Source organism: Enhydra lutris, unplaced genomic scaffold, assembly GCF_002288905.1.
Source record: "Enhydra lutris kenyoni isolate GAN:26980312 unplaced genomic scaffold, ASM228890v2 scaffoldscaffold21, whole genome shotgun sequence".
NCBI classification, from domain to species: domain Eukaryota; kingdom Metazoa; phylum Chordata; class Mammalia; order Carnivora; family Mustelidae; genus Enhydra; species Enhydra lutris.
The window spans coordinates 9384661-9405253 of record NW_019154105.1 but is presented as its reverse complement, the minus strand read 5'-3'; the positions used below and the strand labels follow the sequence as shown (position 1 = coordinate 9405253).

The 20593-nt window shown below is 39.2% G+C and overlaps 2 protein-coding genes across 4 annotated transcripts in view; both read right to left on the bottom strand.

The window, feature by feature from the left end:
• Positions 1–584: 584 nt before the first annotated feature.
• Positions 585–13326, bottom strand: LOC111149036 (mitochondrial inner membrane protein COX18). Of its 3 annotated transcripts, none has more exons than XM_022505925.1 (6): positions 12985–13326; positions 11716–11816; positions 9535–9698; positions 7883–8007; positions 5666–5773; positions 585–2967 (listed from the first exon to the last, which is right to left on the bottom strand). In XM_022505925.1, exons 1-6 carry the CDS (start codon positions 13324–13326, stop codon positions 2794–2796), a joined length of 1014 nt encoding a protein of 337 aa, XP_022361633.1. In that variant the 3' UTR covers positions 585–2793. The 3 variants fall into 3 exon arrangements, with proteins under 3 accessions (XP_022361633.1, XP_022361634.1, XP_022361635.1); XM_022505926.1 differs by having other exon boundaries at positions 7883–8004; XM_022505927.1 differs by having other exon boundaries at positions 7883–8004; positions 11716–11820; positions 12985–13044.
• A 5806-nt stretch (positions 13327–19132) lies between these two features.
• LOC111148942 (ankyrin repeat domain 17) overlaps positions 19133–20593 on the bottom strand; it is a 165788-nt gene continuing 164327 nt past the window's right edge. The window contains 2 exon segments of the mRNA XM_022505772.1: positions 19133–19735; positions 20426–20590. Coding sequence (XP_022361480.1) covers positions 19676–19735; positions 20426–20590 — 225 coding nt within the window. The 3' untranslated portion in view covers positions 19133–19675.

The following is a 20593-nucleotide window of genomic DNA, read 5'->3' as shown; positions in this document are numbered from 1 at the left end:
AAATAAAAAAAAAGACTTCCTGAACTCTGCAGGGTCCAGGACTGAGCTCTGCCAGTCCCTCAACAGCCGAGGAGAGACACATCCAAGGGATCTTTACAGTGTGTGTGTCTTCTTGGTCCCATCCAATACCACCTCCCCGGATCTTAGGCTCTGGAAGTGCTCCTATGACAAACTGCTGGGGAAGTAAGGTCAGAGACCACGGACCTGGGAGTTTTCAGGAACTTGACTTGCTATTTACTAAAAAATCTGCCTGGAGAAAGAAGTGAGAGGAGTTATTTACCAGCTTGAAGTCAGGTGACTGATTCACCTCAGTTCATAATGTATCAGTTCTCTTTATTCATGAGTATTTTCAAAGATTCCAGCCACCTTCAACCCCACCAGAAATTATTTTGAGATCTGGGAGGAAGGATCTTGTATTTTCAAATAAATTTGCGTATATTTTCAAAGCAATTCAAAATGCCTGAAAACAGGAGAGCAATAGGAAACAAAGTAAATCATCCCTTGAAAAAAGATGTTAAAAGTACATTCAGAAATCGAGGGGAATCCAAGTAAACAAGGTAAAAGCACACTCAAGAAAGGAGATGTACTGGAAAAGGCAGTCACAGCAGTCCTTTATTTCTTACTTTCAGAAAGCGACAAACTTATTTTCAGAAAGTCTGAGTAAGATGGGGGAAGAGAGCTGATTTCCTCCATCTCACTATGAGAGAAAAATATGAATCAGTACCCGATGATACACATGGCGAGACTCAACTTGTTCCAGAGATAGCCAAAATTTTTCTCAAATTATCTTTTCTCTTTTTGCTATAATACAATGAGCACAGATATTTCTGCCTCTGCTTCCTTGATTGTACATGTTCCAAAAGGTCAATTCTTGTTATCTGAGGTAGTTATATTCTATAAAATTACCACAAACACTGAATTCATCAACACTAAACCACTGCTCCCAGAGAATTTACAGGGTTACATTCCTATGAGCCTCTTGTCAAATCTTCAACAACCCAACAATATAAAATATTGTTGATTCATTAATGGTAAACTCATGGCCAACAGCATCATAATTCGTGCCTGAATGAAGTTTATTTAATGTAGGTATTACTTTCTCCTTAAGGAACATCACAGGATTCCTGTGCCTAGGAAAACTAGACAGCACTTCAGATGACAACGGTTGGAGGCCATTTTAAATAGTGAAATCACCAACAAAAAGCAAAAGAATGAGAAAAAACATGGCACTAGACCATGAAAAGGACACTTGGTTATTATACAGTCTGAGAGCTGAAACAAGAAGACACAGTGTTGCCCTGGTTGACCTATCTGGGAACATGTACTTTGAATGACTCAAGTTTTTTGCCGCTCTATGTTTGTCCAAGAATAACATCAAAAGCACTATATTGATTTGGGGCGTACGCATAAATTTTAGTGTGCAGGCAAACCGGCAAATACAAAGTCTGCAAATCATGAGGATTGACAGTGCGCAGGTTTCAATGCCTGCACTGTGATTAGAAAGACAGTTACCTCAATAGGGCAGTCACGACTAGGACTGGGAAGTCAGGAAACGAGAACCAGGTCCCAAGTGCTACCTCTAAATTTTCGGTGAGGTGACAACCAAAACAGCTAAGATTTAACAGACATTATTAAATGACTTTAAAACACTAAAAGACATTAAAAATGATTAATTCCGCTTTAGTTTTTGTTTTATTGTTAAACATGAGATGGGATACAGGGCCTCTCAAAATGAGGTTCATATTCCAACTCAATGACAACTTGTAATTTATAATCTTTTCAGATGCCTGTTAAATTTATTCATAAATATCCCAACCACAGTTAGTTTTACCATCCTTTCAGATCAAACAAGCAAAAAACTGGATCCACAATTTATATTACCTATTAATTTTTCCATCTACCATAGTCTAAGCCCATTAGAATTCTCAAACCCTCCAAATAAAGTTTATAAAATCACCTCCATGACAGATGGCTGAACTTCAGGTTTTCTTCCTTTGACTAAACAAACTTAACATTTAAGATTTTCTACTTTGGGCTCTGGCAGTACTTAGTGCTATACTCTAGTACACTCTTCTTAGATATAGAAAAAGGAATGTACCCTTCTTACATTCTTTCAGAGCAGGGTTGAAAGGCAACATTACCTACCATATTAGGTACTTTCTTATAAGGACTACTCTATTGCATGAATCTCAAGTCTATTTTTTTTAGAAGTCACACATTAACTCTTCATCATTGTGTGTTCCATTAGAGTAAAAGTAAGATTTCTCAACCAGGAATTACCAGAAAGCCTCAGGGCGGGGGAAGAGAGGCTCATCAATGAAGGCCTCGTGTGCTGAGTCCCAGGATTTTTCTGTAAAGAAAACCATAGCCTTAGCAGATGAGCAAATGGGTCTGTGATCCTCCACACCTCCAAAATTTTAAGAATCACCTCACTGTATTTTCATTATAAAAGCTTTAATGTATGAGATTAGTTAGTGTAATCGGACATCATTCAGTATCTAATCCGGTCTTCCAAAGTTTTGGCCCCTCTAGCAAGTTATAATTTTATAAGGTACTTTGATTTTACTTTTATATTTTTAGGATACAACCAAACATACATTTCTAGCATTTAAAGGATTTTCGGTATTGTCAAATATATTTGGATTATATCTTAACCCACAGTACTTCACACAATTCACGGTTTTAAATAAAGACAAATTAAAAATTTTTTTTTTAAATCACATCTGAATTTGTAAACGTAAATATATTGTGATAGTGACACTTGCAATTGTTTCAAAATTAATGGAAAGCACGTCATTTTCTTGAAATGAACTTGGCGTAAAAGGCAGCAAAGAGGTCCTTATAAGGGCTGTCTGAATCCGACTTGGTCAGTGGTATCCGGCAAAGGCGACGAAACCTGGGAGAGCGCAGCAACAAATTCTGTGAGAGGCCCATGAGGCTGGAGCAGAGCCAGTAGAGCACGATTGACTAGAAAAAGAAAGCGGGTGAATGTCAGTACCTCTCCACTCTCCACGGGTACCGACGTCCAGACACTGGCAAGCAGTACAGGAGAAAATGACAATGTGGGGAAGCAGCAGTGGGCCAGGACGGCACGAGACCTGTGGCAGCTACCTGATACCTGTGATGATTCTGATAGGTAAGAAAGAAGGCTGAAAGGGCGAAAAGTGGAAAGAAAGCAACAGGAGAGCTCTTCACAATAGGAAAGTGGATGACAGACAGCAGCGCTTGGGCAGAGGCTCGAGAGAGAGATCTCCCCTCTCCTCTTTGGCAAGAAAGCACCCTTTTCCCACACCAAGAGTCCTGACAAGCTGCTATACTGGAGGTAGGCCACCGGGGGCACAGCCATTTAGGCTCCCTAGACCCCATTTTTCTCCACACAGTGATTTATCACCCCAGAATTTCCCAGTAATTGGTTTCTTAGTCGGGAAGGCATTACCTTTGCCTTTTTCAGAGACAAACAGTCTCAACATTATCTTCAACTTCTTTTGTACTTCCATTCAGAGTGATTATTAGGTTATTGACTACATTCTGGAGCCTCTCAAGACCCTCCCATACCTACATCTGTTGCCAACTTTTCTCTGGCATCAGAATGTGATCAGGCCCCAGAGGCAGGAGCCTGTGATGGTTGAGTCCAGGTCCTGGAGCTGAACTGCCTGAATGGGAATTCCATTTATTTGACTGGAGGGAAGTTATTTTCCTTCTGCTTCAGTCTCCTCATCTATAAAATGGGGACTGAACTATCCACGCCTCAGAAGGCTGCTGTGAGGAAAAAGGGAGGTAACTCACACAGACAGGTCAGAACAGAAGGTGGCCCGTATTAAACACTTGCATTTGTTCCAAAGCAAATTTTTCAGGGCAGAAGGTACCACAGCCTCAAAGCCAATGAGCATATCAGTTACAGGCAGGAGCCAAACCCCCTGGATGTGCCTGAGATACCTGCGTGATATTAAGCATCATGTAACGGATGAGTTGACCTTGAATGAGCTTCTTACCCTCTTTGTGTCTCAGTTTCCTCAACACTAAAGTGGAGATTGTAATAGCACCTACTTCAGTGCCCACTGGATGAATTAAATGAGCTATCACATGTAAACCTTTTAAAATAGTGCCTGACGCAAAGTCAATATCGAGTGAGTATTAGCCATCATCATCATCATCACCTGACTTATCCCGTACGCAAAAAGTACTCTGAAGCCAACTATGGTAAACTACAAACTGCCTACTAAGAATCCTTCTTCTTCCTTAGTAATAAAATTCTCATTTTAAGCTGGGTATACTGCCATCAAGAAAAAAAAAAAAGACTAATTCCCAGTATCTTCTGCAACCGGGTGTGGCCCAAATAACTAGGATGTGAGCACGAGTGTTTGGTGTGCCATCTGGCAAGGCTCCTTAAAGGGGCTAAAGGCACTTGAAGCACCCTTTCACCCTTCCTGCAAGATGAGCTAAAGCAGCCATCATGACATGCTGTGGCCTTAAGGACAGGAATGACCGGCTGTGGATGGTGGAGCAGAATGAAAGAGCCAGTCCGGTTCCTCACGTGTCTTCATGCTGCTGCTACATCAGTTCTACGCTAAACTGCCAAACTCTGGATTTCCTATATTTGGGAGAATAAACTTTGAGGTATTTCAGACATTGCTTTTGAGATCTCTGTTACTCACTTTAAACCCAATCCCTCACTGAAAATTCACTGCTCCTATTTTATTTGCTCAGGCAGTTTCCTCAGTTACCACTGGTATGATTTCTCCCCAGAAATGCAGGGAACCTGTACTGTTCTTTATTCACAGGGTATTTTACAGCAATATTACTGTTACATGGAAAGTACCATAATAAGCACTTGATGCTATTTTATTAGTTTTCACAGACATTATGAGGTCTATTTCAGAAATGTGGAAACTTACTTATTTTACACAGGATTAGTGGCAGTATTATGTTCAAGGGACAGCTTTAAAAATATATTTTTGATGCTGAAAATGCACTGTTTCAGATTCCCAAGACAATGAAGTACTTTGTTACATGCTGACAGAACACTAACTATCCCCGACGAATGAATTCTACTTCATGGTCTATGTGCTGGCCCTGAGAAAAGACAGATATAATATCTAAGACAGCTTTTGCCCTCTTTGCACTAAGTATCACTGGGAAATAAGCAAAAGGCTAAAAATATGAAATAACTGCAAACCTCAGCATTTTTTTTTCTAATTCTATCAAAGTGTAATGACATACAAATGGGGGCAGGTGTACCTACCTCACTGCATTGTTATGAGGTTAAACAAGATTACATACGAACCCGTATGGACTTGGCACAAAGTTTTGTTTCTTTTTTAAGAGCTAAATTCCTTGGCCCAGTCTATGCAGACAGAAGGAATTCAATATTTCAACTAACCAAACAGAACAAATACTATGTTTACAGTGCTGTGCAAGATGAAAAAAAGAAAGGAAGAAAGAAAAAGGAGATGAGAGTTAACTCACACTCACACAAAGGAAGATTATCTAATCCCAAGAAATACCAAGTGCCACTTGGTAATAGTAATTACTACAGAAACTCGGAAACCAGGAAGGGATTTAGCAGTCAAAGGCAGCACAACAGAAGACACGGAGTCCTAGCCAGTCTACGTTAAGCATAGAGCAGACTGAGCATGTGCTACACACAGTGTGGCTGCTTACTCACCGAAGGCACCGTCGCGGCGACTGGAATCATCAACAACGATACCGCACGAACGAAGTACATGACGTATGTCTGAAAACGAGACGTTCCTATTTTTTGCAGAGCAAAAATCTGAGAGGGTAGAATAATAAATACACACAATGATTGTTAAGCATATTAAATTAGACAAGCTTTAAAACACAATTAGATTTTTGCTGGCCTCCACGTCTATCTTAATAGAAGCAAAAAAAACTAAAACACTGATAAATGTATACAGCTGACCGTCTGTTTCTGGAAAACTTAATAATTAGGCAGATTAAAGGGAGCTTTAATCAGTAACAATACAAAGATTCAGCTATATTAAACAGTATCATAGCACAATTTTTACAAAACAATGTTTATGAAAAATTGTAAGACTGAAGGTCCTTTCAAGATAGGTGCTACGTATGAACCGCTACCCTTGTTTTAGTATTTAAACACGGTGCCTGGCATAAAGAAGGATCACAATAGGTATCTCAAAGGTTTGTGATCTGGCTGTACGGAATAAAAGTTAGAACCAGGCTAGGAAAAGCAGTTATGACTCATAAATAACTTATTTAAGAGACAGAACAATGAAATGATTATGAGCACAGACTCCAGATCCAAACGTCCTAGATTTGCATGGCAGCCCCACATTTAACGGTTACGTGACTTTGTGGAAGTTACTTAAGCCTTCTGTGCCTCACTTTCTCCACCTTAAAATGGGGATAATATTAGTACCTGTATCACGGAATTATTCTAATTAAATGAGTTAATTCACGTAAACTGCTTACAATAGTGCCTGGCACATGATGTATATTATGTAAGAATAAGTTGTTTGTTTTTTTTTTAAGATTTTATTTACTTGTTTATCAAAGACAGAGAGTGAGCACTCACATAAGTAGGGGAGTGGCAGGCAGAGGGAGAAGCAGACTACGCGACAAGCAAGGAGCCTGGTGTGGGACTGGATCCCAGGACCCCAGGATCATGACCTGAGCCAAAGGCAGATGCTTTCTTTTTTCCCCCCACCCCTTCCCAGCAAAGGCAGATGCTTAACCAACCAAGCCACTCAGGAGTCCCAAGAATAAGTTTTTTTAAACTTTTTTACACTGGGTTGTTAGCTGGTCAAAGGAAAGACTTGAGGACTGACATTAATTCACTGTGACCTTGTGTTTATCATTTTCTTCATTCTAATAAATATTTCACTAAGTACCAACCACATTCAATTGTGCTAGGTGACCCTAGGGAAACATACTGGGACTACACATGGAGTCTTTCCTCAAGAAATCCTAGCCCAAAACAGTATCATCTTCATCTTCATTCTTCTCATTTGAAAAAAAAATAAGAGGTTTGGGGCACCTAGATGTCTCAGTTAGAGTCTGTCTTCGGCTCAGATCATGGTCTCATGGTTCTGGGACTGAGCCCCATATCCGGCTCCCTGCTCAGTGGGGAGTCTGCTTCTCCTTCTCCCGCTGCCACTCCCCCTGCTGGTGCTCTCTCTCTAATTAAATAAATAAATAAATAAATAAGCGTGTATTCGATTTCCCAAACAGAGACCAGTGATGGATCCTTGAGACGAAGTTCTAGGGATCATTTCTAAGGTTTCTTCCAGTTCAAAGAGTCTATGTTCTACTCCATTAAGAACAGGTCCTTATACAATTAAAGGCTTGCTTCCACTAAACTGCTGAGTAACACAGCACGGGATAATGGTAAGACATAGTTGACAGATCGTATTTTATATATATGTGTTTTTCCATCCCATCAGTTAAAGAAGTATTGACTTCTCTAGGGTCATACAGCTAAAAAAAAAAAAAAGACAATCAGACACTATGTTTCCTACTTGCAAATTTACATTTTAAACATATATACAAAATACCAATCTACTGTGAGAATAAAACCATACTGATTAACCATTTTAATTACTGTCTTTACCAAAAACAAATCAAAAAATTGTGTGTATTAGATTCATATAATTGTAAAGAGACTTTAGAAGTTTCTAACTCAGCTCTTCCATTTCAATTATGAGCATTCTGCCCCCAGAGAGGTTAAGGAACTGGCCTAAGACTTGCCAATGGCTGATATATGACCAGAAACCAAGGCCTCTCAATTCTAGCTCAGAGCCAGAATATCACTACCAACTCAAACATTTATATTTGATCTTGGGACAGCAACAAAAATCCCCATAATTTAAATGGCACACAAATCTCACTTAAAACCACTGACCTCCACTATTAATAAATTGATGATACCAACGGAAATAGGCAGAATCCAAGTAGAATCCAGTGCAGTGAGATCAGGAAACCACAGGATTCCATCCGTAGCTAACTGTTCCTGAACGGAAAAACCTGCTAAGACAGTTTTATAAATAAAACATAGCAGAAGGAAATATACAACACATAAGTTCTCTAACTCAAATAAGATATCCTTCACACTAAAGACTTGCATTGGTTTCATTCACTTTTATTCCACAACATAAATTAGTCCTTCCTGCACTGAGAAAGCAGCAGCTCTCTGTAGCATACAGCTGTAGGAGCACAAAGATACATAGCAGTACTCTTTTCTAACTTATATTTATATAGTTGTCCACAGGCTACTTTCTTTCAAGTCTGTTCAGGTATTTTCTGGTTAGAAATGCCTTTAAGCAATGCTTTAATTTATAGTTTCTTTCTTTCTTTCTTTTTTTTTTTTTTTTAAAGATTTTATTTATTTATTTGACGGAGAGAGAGACAGTGAGAGAAGGAACACAAGCAGGGAGAGTGGGAGAGGGAGAAGCAGGCTTCCCGCCGAGCAGGGAGCCCTATGTGGGGCTCGATCCAGGACCCTGGGAATCATGACCTGAGCCGAAGGCAGATACTTAACGACTGAGCCACCCAGGTGCCCCCAGTTTATAGTTTCTTAATAAGTGTTTACATTTATAACTGTTAATGCTTTTCTGGTCCCTTAATTTTATAAATGGAAAAAATTCTTGGCCAGGAAACTGAATCATGGAATTGTAACACTAATTTTATTAGGACTTCCATGAAGAACTATAGTTGACCATTAAACAATTCAGGGCTTAAGGGTGCCAACCCTGGTGCCGGCCCTCCGAGCAGCTGGAACTCTCTGTATGGGGCACATGGCTGGCTCAGTGGCAGAGCAGGTGACTCTCGATCTCAGGATTGTAAGTCTGAGCCCCACACTGGGTGCAAGATTACTTAAAAATAAAATTGTAAAAAAAAAACCAAAAAACCTCTGTGTATAACTTTTGACTCTCCAAGAACTACAGAAAGCCTACTGTTGTCTGGAAGCCTTACCAATAGCATTTATATGCTTTAAATATCATATACTGTATTCTTACAATAAAACTAAAGAAAAGAAAATGTTATTAAGAAAATCATAATGAGAAGCACCTGAGAGGCTCAGTCGGTTAAGTATTCGACTCTCGATTTCAGCTCAGGTCATGATCTCAGGGTTGTGAGATCCGGCCCTGTGTGGGGCTCTGTGCTCAGCGGGGAGTCTGCTTAAGATTCTCTCTCCCTCTCCCTTTGCCCCCATTCCCTATTCTCTAATTAAAAAAAAAATTCATGATGAAAAGAAAATATATTTACAGTGCAGGACTGTAAAAAATATATCTATAAGTGGACCTGCCCGATTCAAACCTGTGTTGTTCAAGGGTCAACTATATTACTGTTGTCCTTCCTAGATTCACGTTTTCTCAACATGGCTAGTTTGCTTAAAGTTAATATTTTAAAATCTACACCCTTATAAGAAAGATGGTAAAAATATTCTAATTATGAAAAGCACAGGGATTTTTTTTTTCCCTTTTTTTCCCCTTGAGAGTACAAAGACAATGTGAGAGCATGTATTTGGGGGAAACAGACTGCTATAATAACTACCTTCTGAATGTGTGGCCCCTGTGCTAAAATTCCGGAGAGCAACAGACATGAAGATCCACATTGGAAACTGAATCCAGACCAATACAGTGGCTTTGAACGGGTGGCAGTTATCCCGAACATACAGCTCGGAAACAAGCCTTCGCATATTCTTTAGGTAAGTGAGCCTGGTTTGAGAGAAGAGGGGAAAAGGGAAAGGAGAAAATATCATTCATACCCACAACACAAACACACCCATGTCATAGTTAATAGCTAAAATTTGTGTGGGATTTTTAGTGGTCATACACTATACTAAGGGATTGCCTAACAAGAGGCAAAAAAGCCTTTTAATGAAAATTCTCTAGCAATGTACACATATTACATAACACTTTGATAAATTTGACATCATCAAATTACAAGCTTTGGCTCTGGTGGTCTTTGGCCAATTAGGTTTTAACAAGTGAAATGTTACTACTGGCATGGAATGACCAGTCTGTATCACAAATTCTAAAGGTGAAAGCACATTTAACTCAAATCCCTCCATTCCAGCCAAGCTCAATTACTTGATCCCTGAATATACCTTTTGTAGCAATGTGATTTTGTAATATATATGCTCTTGACCTATCAAAATGGTTTCCATTCTTCAACCAACTCTTTTATGAAGATTTTTAAAATCTGTTTCTCTGTTAACCTTATTCGTTATTCCTGTTTTTAAATCCCACTTTCTCCTCAAAGATCAAGTGTTGGGTCTTCATCTCTCAATCTCCTGTAGCATGTTTTATACAATGCAGACATCCAAGGGGCCTGAAGCCAATACACTAGAATTATAGTGTATTACTGCACTAAGACAGTACACGGACATTCCAGGCTTTATAATCTAGACTCTGCCTACTCGTCCAACTTTATCTCTTGCTACTCTTCTACAGACACCTGCATATTCTGGTGCCTACATGCATAGGCTATCCAATAAATCAAACTTCTACATCAGCATGTTTTGGAAGTCATTAAGTCATCTGTGTGGACAGTCCACCTGGCTGTCCACCTGACAAACTCTGTTTTAGCCTTCAGACTCAGTTCCATTGAAAATGCAAGAAACTCTCGGATGTGTCTTCCTAGACAGTCATCTATCTGTGCAAAGAATTGTCTGGACAATCATCCTGCCAATGCTACATAAACAAGGTACCAGTCTTCCTAGGCTGCATTTATAATTCAGATGAGCAGCTTGCTAATCTGGTCTTCTGGCCTGGAGTTATCACTCTTAGATTTCTCTGGTCAGTAAAACTTCAAAACTGTTAAGTTTGTCAACTTTCTATTTTATCAAATAAAGGTATTAAACTACCATAATGGATTTTTTAAATATCAGATCTTTCTAACACTAACTAGAGGAGCAATTTCACACTGAAGAGAGCTGGCAAATTTATACACGTATAGGTAAAAATATACAGATAACCATATATACCTTACATATATATATATAATGTAAAGCCCTTATTTTTCTCATTGCTGTGAACTGGTGAACACTTGGTCACAGCCTAGTAAGGATTATAATTTGACTAAATACTAACTTGGGCTGACGAAAGCAGGATTTACAAGTCCCCAGTGGATGACGACAGGCACAGGATTGCAGCACGGTCAAGCACCTTCTAAGGGCTTTCTAAGAGCCCAGGCAGACAACTACACAGGGTAACCACAGCAGATAGACAGCACCTTGGCTATCTAACTTCTTCTACCAGAGCATTCACACTTTCTACCTCCCCCTTTTTGTGGGCTGCTAGATCATTCTTTCCAAAATGGTCAAGTGTGTAAATAATCTATCTGTATCATTTGCCGACTGAAATCCCAACAGACTAGCACAGTATCTCCATCCATGAAGCCTTCCCTGACTTTCCACTATGACTGAACTCCTTGTTCATAACCCTTTTTATAGCACTTAATTTAATCATTATTTGATTACAGGTCTTCCTCAGGAGACTGGAGTTCCTCATGAAGGATCTTGCTCTGTTTCTCCATTTCTTGCTTTCACTATACAAAACTCATACCACACAAACTTCTTAAAATATTAAGGAGTGAAAGGACTACTTTGCTGCTAAAGCTACAGAACACCCAAACCTAGAATTAATATAATCACTTACTCAGCGTGTATATATATACACGTATACACACACACACACACACATATGGTCTAAATTCATAGAATTAGCTTACCTGGCAACTCTTTTGGACCACCTCAACTGATTTGCACGAACCGCAACTTCTTGGTTAAGATGCCTTGCAATGCTTTTTATTTCTGGCTGTAAATTTTCCACCTAGCTAAAGGAAAAATAGAATTTGTTATGAGCACATAAAGGATCTTTATTCATAACTACTCAGAATTTTACTCTCTATTCTTCTCCCTGAAAAATGTGGTTTACTGATTATCTCAAGAAAATTTAAGTCTAAGGATAAGGTGTCAAATTTGTTTAAGATATCCTCAGTTACAACCAATTCAAATTCCAGCTTATACTCTTAGCTATGTGATCCTGGGCAAGTTGCTTAAGCTCTAAAACTGTTTCCTCATATATAAAATGTTTAACAGCACCTACCTCAGAGTTATTATAAGGATTAGATAAGAACTGAACCCTATACTTTAATGTTTCACCCCTGGACTTCTGAGTAATGATACTGAAAAAAAAAAAAGTCGTCAATTAAGTCTTTAATATGCTCTGTGACAGCCACAGTCACAAAAAGTTTGCATTAATTTCTGCTCTGTGTTTATTCTTTCTGTAAAGTACCTCACTGCCTTAATGGTGCTGATGATTCCCTTTGCTTATGGGTTCCACCCCCATCCCCAATAATAATTTGAAAACATGAAAACCATTATTCTTGAAGTCTTACATTTGAATAATACTTTGCTTTCAGAGCACTTTAAGCCACATTATCTGACTTGATTTCATAACATGGTGAAGTAGACCACGAAGCTATTACTATCCCGATTCCACAGGAGAGAGAGAAGCCCTGAAGCCCAAGTGGCTGCGACTAACCCGAGTCGCAGGTGGTACAGCCCGAATAAGGATATCAAGTTTGCAAATGGCTGGCTTAGCAGTTTTTTTAATAAGAAAGATGAATCGGAATCCTCGGGGACAAACGATGCTGCAGACACACAGGCTGTTACGATCTTTAAGACGGGAATTTTACAGGTTTCTCCATACAATTCTGCTACCGCTTCCTTTATTCGTCTCATTCTCCAACAGCAAGCTTAGTAACCACTAGGGCTTTGAGCACGGACCCAGTAGGGTAAACGAAATGACAGGTACATGTGTCAGCAAACATCTCTTAACTCACATACCCAATGCTAGTGAAATGTCTTAGCCAAAAAAGTGGTCGCGATCATTTACACTAAGCAACTCCAGAAGCACCCGGGGATTCTAAGCCCCCGGCAGACACAGAGCACCCCTCACCGCCCAAGCGGATGCGCAGGGTGCAGGTGCCCCTCACCTTGGCCAGGATGTAGTGTTGGTAGGCGGCCAGGGGTAGCGTGACAGCGCCACGGAGGGCCACCGTGGTGAGACCGATGCAGGCCCACCAGGGCAGACCTGTGGCGGAGTGCATGCCGAGCAGCACCTCCTCCGTGCCCTGCACCGGCGCCGACGTGGCTAGGGCCTCGTACCAGCTGCCAGGGCCGCCAGAGTCAACTGCAGAGACGGACGCCACCGCCCACACCGGCGGAGCAGAGTGTTTAATGCCGCCCGCTGAGGCCGGCACCAGCGGCGGGTCCCGGGTCCCCAGCTGCAGGACGGACAGCGGCCGCAGCCACCTACCGCCCAGCCGGAACAGCATGACTGCGCCCGGGCTGAGCCAAAACACCGGCCTCCGCGACTAGCGTCGGAGTCCGGGCCGCCTGGGAAGCCACGCGCACGCGCCAGTAACACCGGGCGAAAAATGGGTGCGCGCCCTGCCTCAGGCACGATTGACCTTCCTGGTCAAGGCAGTGACGTCTTGCGTCGCCCTCGAGATGACGCAATGGCGGGCAGGTCCCGCCTTTTCCACGCGGCACTGGGCGGGCCTTACTGTGCAGACACAAAACTTTCCCGCTGGAGGCTCGGAGCTCCTCCGAGGCCGGACCAGCGTTGCAGAGCTAGGGGCGGGGCTTGCTGCCTCGGGCCCGACTGGGCGGTCGCTAGAAGCCCTTGCCTCTTAAATCGGCCTTCAGCTGGTGCGTTTGCATTCCTTTTCACTTAAAACTAGTCGTTTGCTTTGTAGTGGATTAAATTTGGTAGGTGGTTTTCGTGACCTAGACGGTCGCCCCACCACCTCTTTATGTGCACCCTCATTGCTTCTGCGAGAGACGAGGTGGATCATACTGCCAGAGTCAGCACGTCGCGGAACTGCAGGTTGGAGAGAGGCATGCGCTTCTGGCGGACCTGAGTTTTAATGCGCATTCTTTATGCACTGGTCATAGTTCAGTTTGTGGTATATTTAACTGGTTCATCTGTTCAGTTAACATTTTCAAACCCAACTGCAAACCGAGTGTCAGTTTTTATCTCGCATTATAAGTAGCAAAACTACTACTTCATACCAACCATCTCCTTCCTTGAGGCGTTATCACTAGCAGGGAGACGAGGTCTTCACTAGAGCTTACATGTATCTTATATAAAGGTTCAAGAGCCTGAACAGTGACATTAATAGTCTTCGACTTAAAAAGAATACGCCTCATCTATATGGACTAATTTTGACTTTTGTGTTCGCGGCAACAGTATGCAAACTGGAATGGAGTGAGAGTTTAATCACATGAGGGTCACCCCTAAACCTAGAGCCCAAATTGTGTTGTGCGGAATAAAACGTTGGTTAAAACAAGCCTCCGACAAATGTTGGGTAATGTTAAGTTGCAGCTATGGTTCTTATTTAATTATGCACCTACACGAATTTTGAAATGCGTTTAAATACAAATTCCAATTTATGCTATACAGAGCCTTTTTAAAAGAAAAAGGTACCAATGTATCTCCCTATCCATTTAAGTTTTAAATAAAGCAACCCTGGCGTCTGTGTGGCTCACAGCGGACCTGGTGGAGGTCCTAAACCGAGACCCCGCTTGGGCTCTGTGCTCAGTGGGGAGTCTGCTTGAGGATTCTTTCCTTCTCTCTTTGCTCCTCCTTCCCACTCATATTCTCTCTCTCTCTAGTAAATGAGTCTTTTAAAAATATTTTTAAAAACAAGCAAAAAATAAAAAAAGAAGCAACTGGTAGCTAGTTACTACTAGTTCAATTTGGGAATTTTTTTTTTTTTTAGGATTTTATTTATTTGACAGAGAGGCAGGCAGAGAGAGAGAGGAGGAAGCGGGCTCCCTGCTGAGCTGAGAGCCCTATGCGGGGCTTGATCCCAGGAATCTGGGATCATGACCTGAGCCGAAGGTAGAGGCTTAACCCACTGGGCCACCCAGGCGCCCCTGTGAGAACAAAGTTTAAATGGAGTATCTTCGCCTAAAGATTGTGGAAGTAAAGGAGCAAATTCTATGCTGCTGCATTTCTCTCTGTCCAGAGAACTGATATCATTGGAAATTGGTCCTTCCACAGTCGCAGTTAAGCCTAGAGATTCTAACCGTTTAATATTCAGGAGAAACAGAGTTGATTAAGGTTCGCCTTTTCCAGAGTCACATTATATTCTCATTCTAAAGTGTTTCATTGCTTGAGTTTCAATATTGTGACCTCAATAAAATTTATATTTAACTTCTGCTAATTTCATATTTATTAACATACATTTCTAAATTCATATGATAGAGATGATCAGAACTTATCTATTTGGTAAAGAATGCCGGGGGAAGTATTTGTCAGTTATATAGCTCAATACAAAGGGAGTGTTCGCGCTAATGTGCATGTACTGATTATCCAAAATTCTTGAGTTGCAGAGTACAGGACGATGAGACCATACAAACATTGAACAAACTAACTGATATCTTGTCAAATCTAACACTGCAAATGAACTTGTGCAGCATACTAGGACATTTTTTAAAGTTCAGCCTTTATAATTAGCCATTGTCTTTTGTCTTTACTATGTCTTTACTTGTCTTTACTAGGTCACACAACTAAATTTTTTTTTTTTTAACTTTAAGCGCCTCAAAAATAGATACTGTCTCATTTTTTTCTGCAGTTTCTGAAATTCTTACCCATCAGTGCTGAACAGAGTGGGTTCAAAAATTCAAAATTGGAGTACAGGCTATTTACACATATAAACTATATAAATGTACACTTAAATTTCTCATTTCCCAAATATGCCCTCTGAAATGCTTGACAAAAGAACTTTTAAAAGATAATTTTCATGAGTAATTGTTAAAAATGACCTCTCAGAATTCGAATTAGGTTGAATTTCTTTTTCTTTCCTACTCATTTAATGCATTGCTTTTTAAAAACAAAGTTAATGTAAAATTAGCTTTTCATTCCTATTGAAAAATATTCTCTCATCTTTCTTAACATAGTTCTTACTTGCACACTTTCGAAACTGTGAATGCATTTAAAGATAGAAGTCTAGGGGCGCCTGGGTGGCAGTGGGTTAAAACCTCTGCCTTTGGCTCAGGTCATGATCCCAGGTCCTGGGATCAAGCCCAGCATTGGGCTCTCTGCTCAGCAGGGAGCCTGCTTCCTCCTCTCTCTCACTCTCTCTGCCTGCCTCTCTGCCTACTTGTGGTCTCTGTCTGCCAAATAAATAAAATCTTAAAAAAAAAAAAAAGACGACTAATATGAAACCTCTTAAATACACCTTAGTCATGTACTCCCAACTATCATAGCACAAAGGAATTCTTGTTTATGTCAAGTCATAGTTGCATACTTTTCACTTGCTTACCCAAAATACAAGTGTTAGAATTTTTGCAATCAAGGGATGTAACATAGTAAGTCATATTAAAGCATTAATGAAGCTCACATTCTAAATTCATCATCTGGAATCGGCACTATTTAACTGAGTGTTGTGACTTGAAGTGAGCATTTATCAGTGGAACGTATAGAGGTTTCCTGGCTATCTGAAAGTAGAGAATTCCTAACAAATCTTTCATACGTCAAAATAGTGGAAAGCAGAGTATACTCTGCTTTCCAAAAGTTTGCATTATACTATTGCAAAAGTTCTGTAATGCCAGATATGCAGGAATGAGTGATTCTGAAAAACTCAAAATAAAAAATAGAGGAAATAAAACAGAAGCTCTGAAGAGGTTTTGGGATTTTGAGTTTCCCTCTTTAGTGTATCATTTTGTATTGTTTTTTAAAAAAGTGAGTAACAGTGTGCAAAATAATTTTCATGAAATGTGTACTTAGGTCATTTGCGTCAGAAGAAAGATGGAGTAATATTTTCGTGAAGAACAAGACAGGATCTGTCAGTAAACTATAACCCCCTCCACTTTGTTCCTGAGAAGAAAAATGACAGTAACTATAGTAATTTAACAAAAAGTTAATTTTCAATTACTAGCAACTTATTTTTACAGTAATAGCAAGCAGAAGGGGGAAATATCTTTCACATGAATACTACAATCAGTTTTTGCCAGTATGAAATCCCTCATGAAATGGGGATTCTGTTGGTTCTGGCAAACGAAATCATCTCTAAAATAAAATGGTTGGTATTAAAAAGATTACACAATTGGGATATTATTTTTGCCATTTAAGGTGGAAGCTAACCCAAATATTATTTTCAACGCTTAAGTCACTTCTTAAAAGAATGAAAAAAAGGGGTACCTGGATGGCTCAGTCAGGTAACTGTCAGGCTTAGGTCATGATCTCAGGGTTGTGAGATCAAGCCCCATGTCGGACTCCGTGCTGGATGTGGAGTCTGCTTAAAATTCTCTTCCTATTCCTTTGCCAACCCCCGCTCCCACTCACTAGCCCTCGCTCCTGGGCACACTCTCTCACTCTAAGAAAACAAAAATAAAAGACTGAAAGAAATACATTAGGTAGTCTACAATTACACATACCATATACTTTCAAAAAGGGGGTAAAGGGGGCAAAAAAGACCTGTGTGGTCTCAAAAGACTATGGTGTTTTTTTTTTTTTTAAACTACTTTTCAAGTAAAAATGCACTGCATTACATCTGAAATATAAAAAATATATATTTGAAAAATGCTCCTAATACAGATTTCAAAAATCATGGTATTGTACTCACCAAGACTGAGCTCCAAAACTAAATATGCAGCATGCAGTCTATATCGCCCTCTCCCATAGATTTAAAGTCAAGAAAATATAGGTTCTTTCTTACTAAGACACCCCTATCTTAACAAATTCAATTTTGTGAATCAACACAATTCACGTGTTGTAATAAATACTGGGTAGTGTATCTATTATCTAACAGGATTATTTTAATTATAATTAACACAGGAAAAAACTAAGCAAGAAATTATATGATAATGGCAAAAGTCATATATAAAATACTGTTAAATAGCATTACACACCTTTCTTAGTAAAGTGCTATAATTTTATTTCATAGCTATGTTGGTAGGCTATCATTTAGCTTTTTCCTTAAATTTGGTCATAGCAAAACAAATTTATGTATTTTAAGACCACCTCCTAAATTAAAAGATATAAATACGTTTGTTTACAAACTTCTAGGTATGTTTGAAAAATCTTTTTACTGTTTATTCAGGCTACCAGAGTAAAAAAATTTCACTTATTTAACAGCCAAGGAACCATATTAATATTGTCAACTCTGGGTGATTTATCTGAATTCAAATTTCACTACTGTAGAATTTGTTTAATTAAAAAAAAAAAAAAAGACTGATGCATTCATTACTTCCCATTTATGCTTACTTTCTTTTATATTTCAACCATATAATTTATTTTTCCATATGAGACAGGGTAGGACACATATTCCTCTTGGATATGTTATTGTTTATTGTTTCAAGTGAATGGAATAGATAAATCCCACTGAGTAGTTTAGTGTGGCCCTGCATCTTACATAAATAGGTTAAATGAAGACATTATTTTGTATTCTGTATATTCATATAGACCATAAATTGTCCTAATGACAAATGCAAAATTTCCTTTATTACTTGTCCCAAGTTAGCTGTTGATCCCTTTCACTGACAATATATATGTGTAGAGAATAAGAAGCCTTTAAAATTGGGGGAGGAAAAAAAAAGATACTTTCCACTAAATTACTGAAAATTGTAATTTTTATGTTGATTCTTGATGACTGGAAGGCCAATGTTAAGAACTGATATTATCCAATATAAAATAGTACATTGAATTATTTAATAATAAACAGTATAGTAAGAGCTTGTATACGCTGACTGGGAACCAGTGTGGCTTTTTAAATTCTCAGAAAGACTAAACATCTTATGGTCAGAAGAACCACAGGTGATGACGAAGGTGCTCCGCTTCTCTGTAGCAGCCATTACAATAAAAATCTTTATAAAAAATTATTTCACGATCAGCAAGAGAATTTTACTGGTATTAGCGGTAAAGGTAAGAAGAGAAGAGTGAAGAGAGAAGAGTGTATTAGTTTTAAAAGTGTGGCAAGGCAATAACATGACATGGGAAGGTAATAAATTTCTCCTGTATGTGCTCTGCTGCAAATAAACTCAAAAGAGAGCAAGATGGGTATTTTAAACAGGAAACATCCACTGATAATGCCCATTGTTTTACTTTATACTTAAATTACACAAGCAGAAAAGTTATGCTTATTAATAGTTTAATGTATGAAGGAAACATCCAGATTTCTGAATATGAAGGTACATATCTCACATTAATTTAAGTCTACATAAAGTAGAGCCTCTATACTGACATATTGAAATTTACTTTCTGCTTAGCCTTTTCTGTTATGTAAACAATTGTACATTTATTTGCCATTCTAAAACTTCAGGATCAAGTTTACATAATTTTGCTAAATTTCCGTGTTTGCTCAGAAGCAGTTTACAGTACTAAAACCAACCAGCCAAAGAACAGCTTCAACAGAAAGTTATGTCCAAAGGGGAAGAGGGAAAGAAAAAAAGAAAAACGATAAGAAAAATGCTAACTAAGGTAAAACGGATGTTGGTGGGGAATGGGCAGTCACAAATGTTCACAGAAAATAGGTCAGTTAGTAACGTCTTCTGCAAAAAGCCTACACACTTCAGTCAAGCACATCAGTAGAATGATTTGGGAGCATAAATTTTTTTCGGCCACTTGTGATTTCTTCCGAATGAAAAGGAATCTGCAGGCTCACACACTGATCCTCATCAGCCAAGCTGGTTCATATGCACACTGTTCATGTGAGGTGCCCAGGGTCCAGTCCACACCTAGGAATGTAGAGCATACGTTTTATTAAATCTTACATATTTAACACATATCTGATTAAAAGCAAAACTCTTAAAAAGTAAGGAAGTGCTCTTAATATCTATAAGCTAAAACAGCTAAATCTCATTTAATTTGCAACATACTTGAAAACAATGAAAAGCCCCTATTATTTGTTTTCCTGCCTCTCCTATTTCTCAAACAAGATCTGATTTATTGTCATTTTTTAAAAACCATTACCTGAATGCATACAGACTGATGACTAAAGAAGGAAAACGGGGGAAACATATTAAGCATACACCAACATAAGCTAAAATATACTAATCACTAATCATTTCTGTGAATTTTTAGAGTTATAATTATGCACTGTTCTGACACTTATAATACATATAATGATAAATAACCTCTAGATGGTCCTTTTCATACTACTAGTAAATTCTGAAGTATAAAGTTACGACACTTTGTAATTTAAAATCTTACTTACCATCTGCTACCCAATGAAATATATTATGCCTTTTATAATTTTAGCTTCAATCACTACAGTTGGTACCATTTTCCATATCCTCTTGCGGTATTAAATTTCCCTCAACTACCCATATTCACCATACTCCCTCACCAGCATGATTTACCTGTATCTTATTTGTCTTGGCATCTCATAAACACTAAAGAAATGTTCCCTGAATGATCAGCCTTACCGTTTGAGGGCCATTATTTTCTGTGGAGCTTGAAACCATCTTTATCAGGGAGTTCCAAGAGGGGTCTGCAGCATGAGGGCCATTAAATATGGGTCCTCCAGCACCATCAGGAATAGGTGCTACTGGAGGAATCATTGCATTCCCATACACAGAGAAAGGCATACCCTT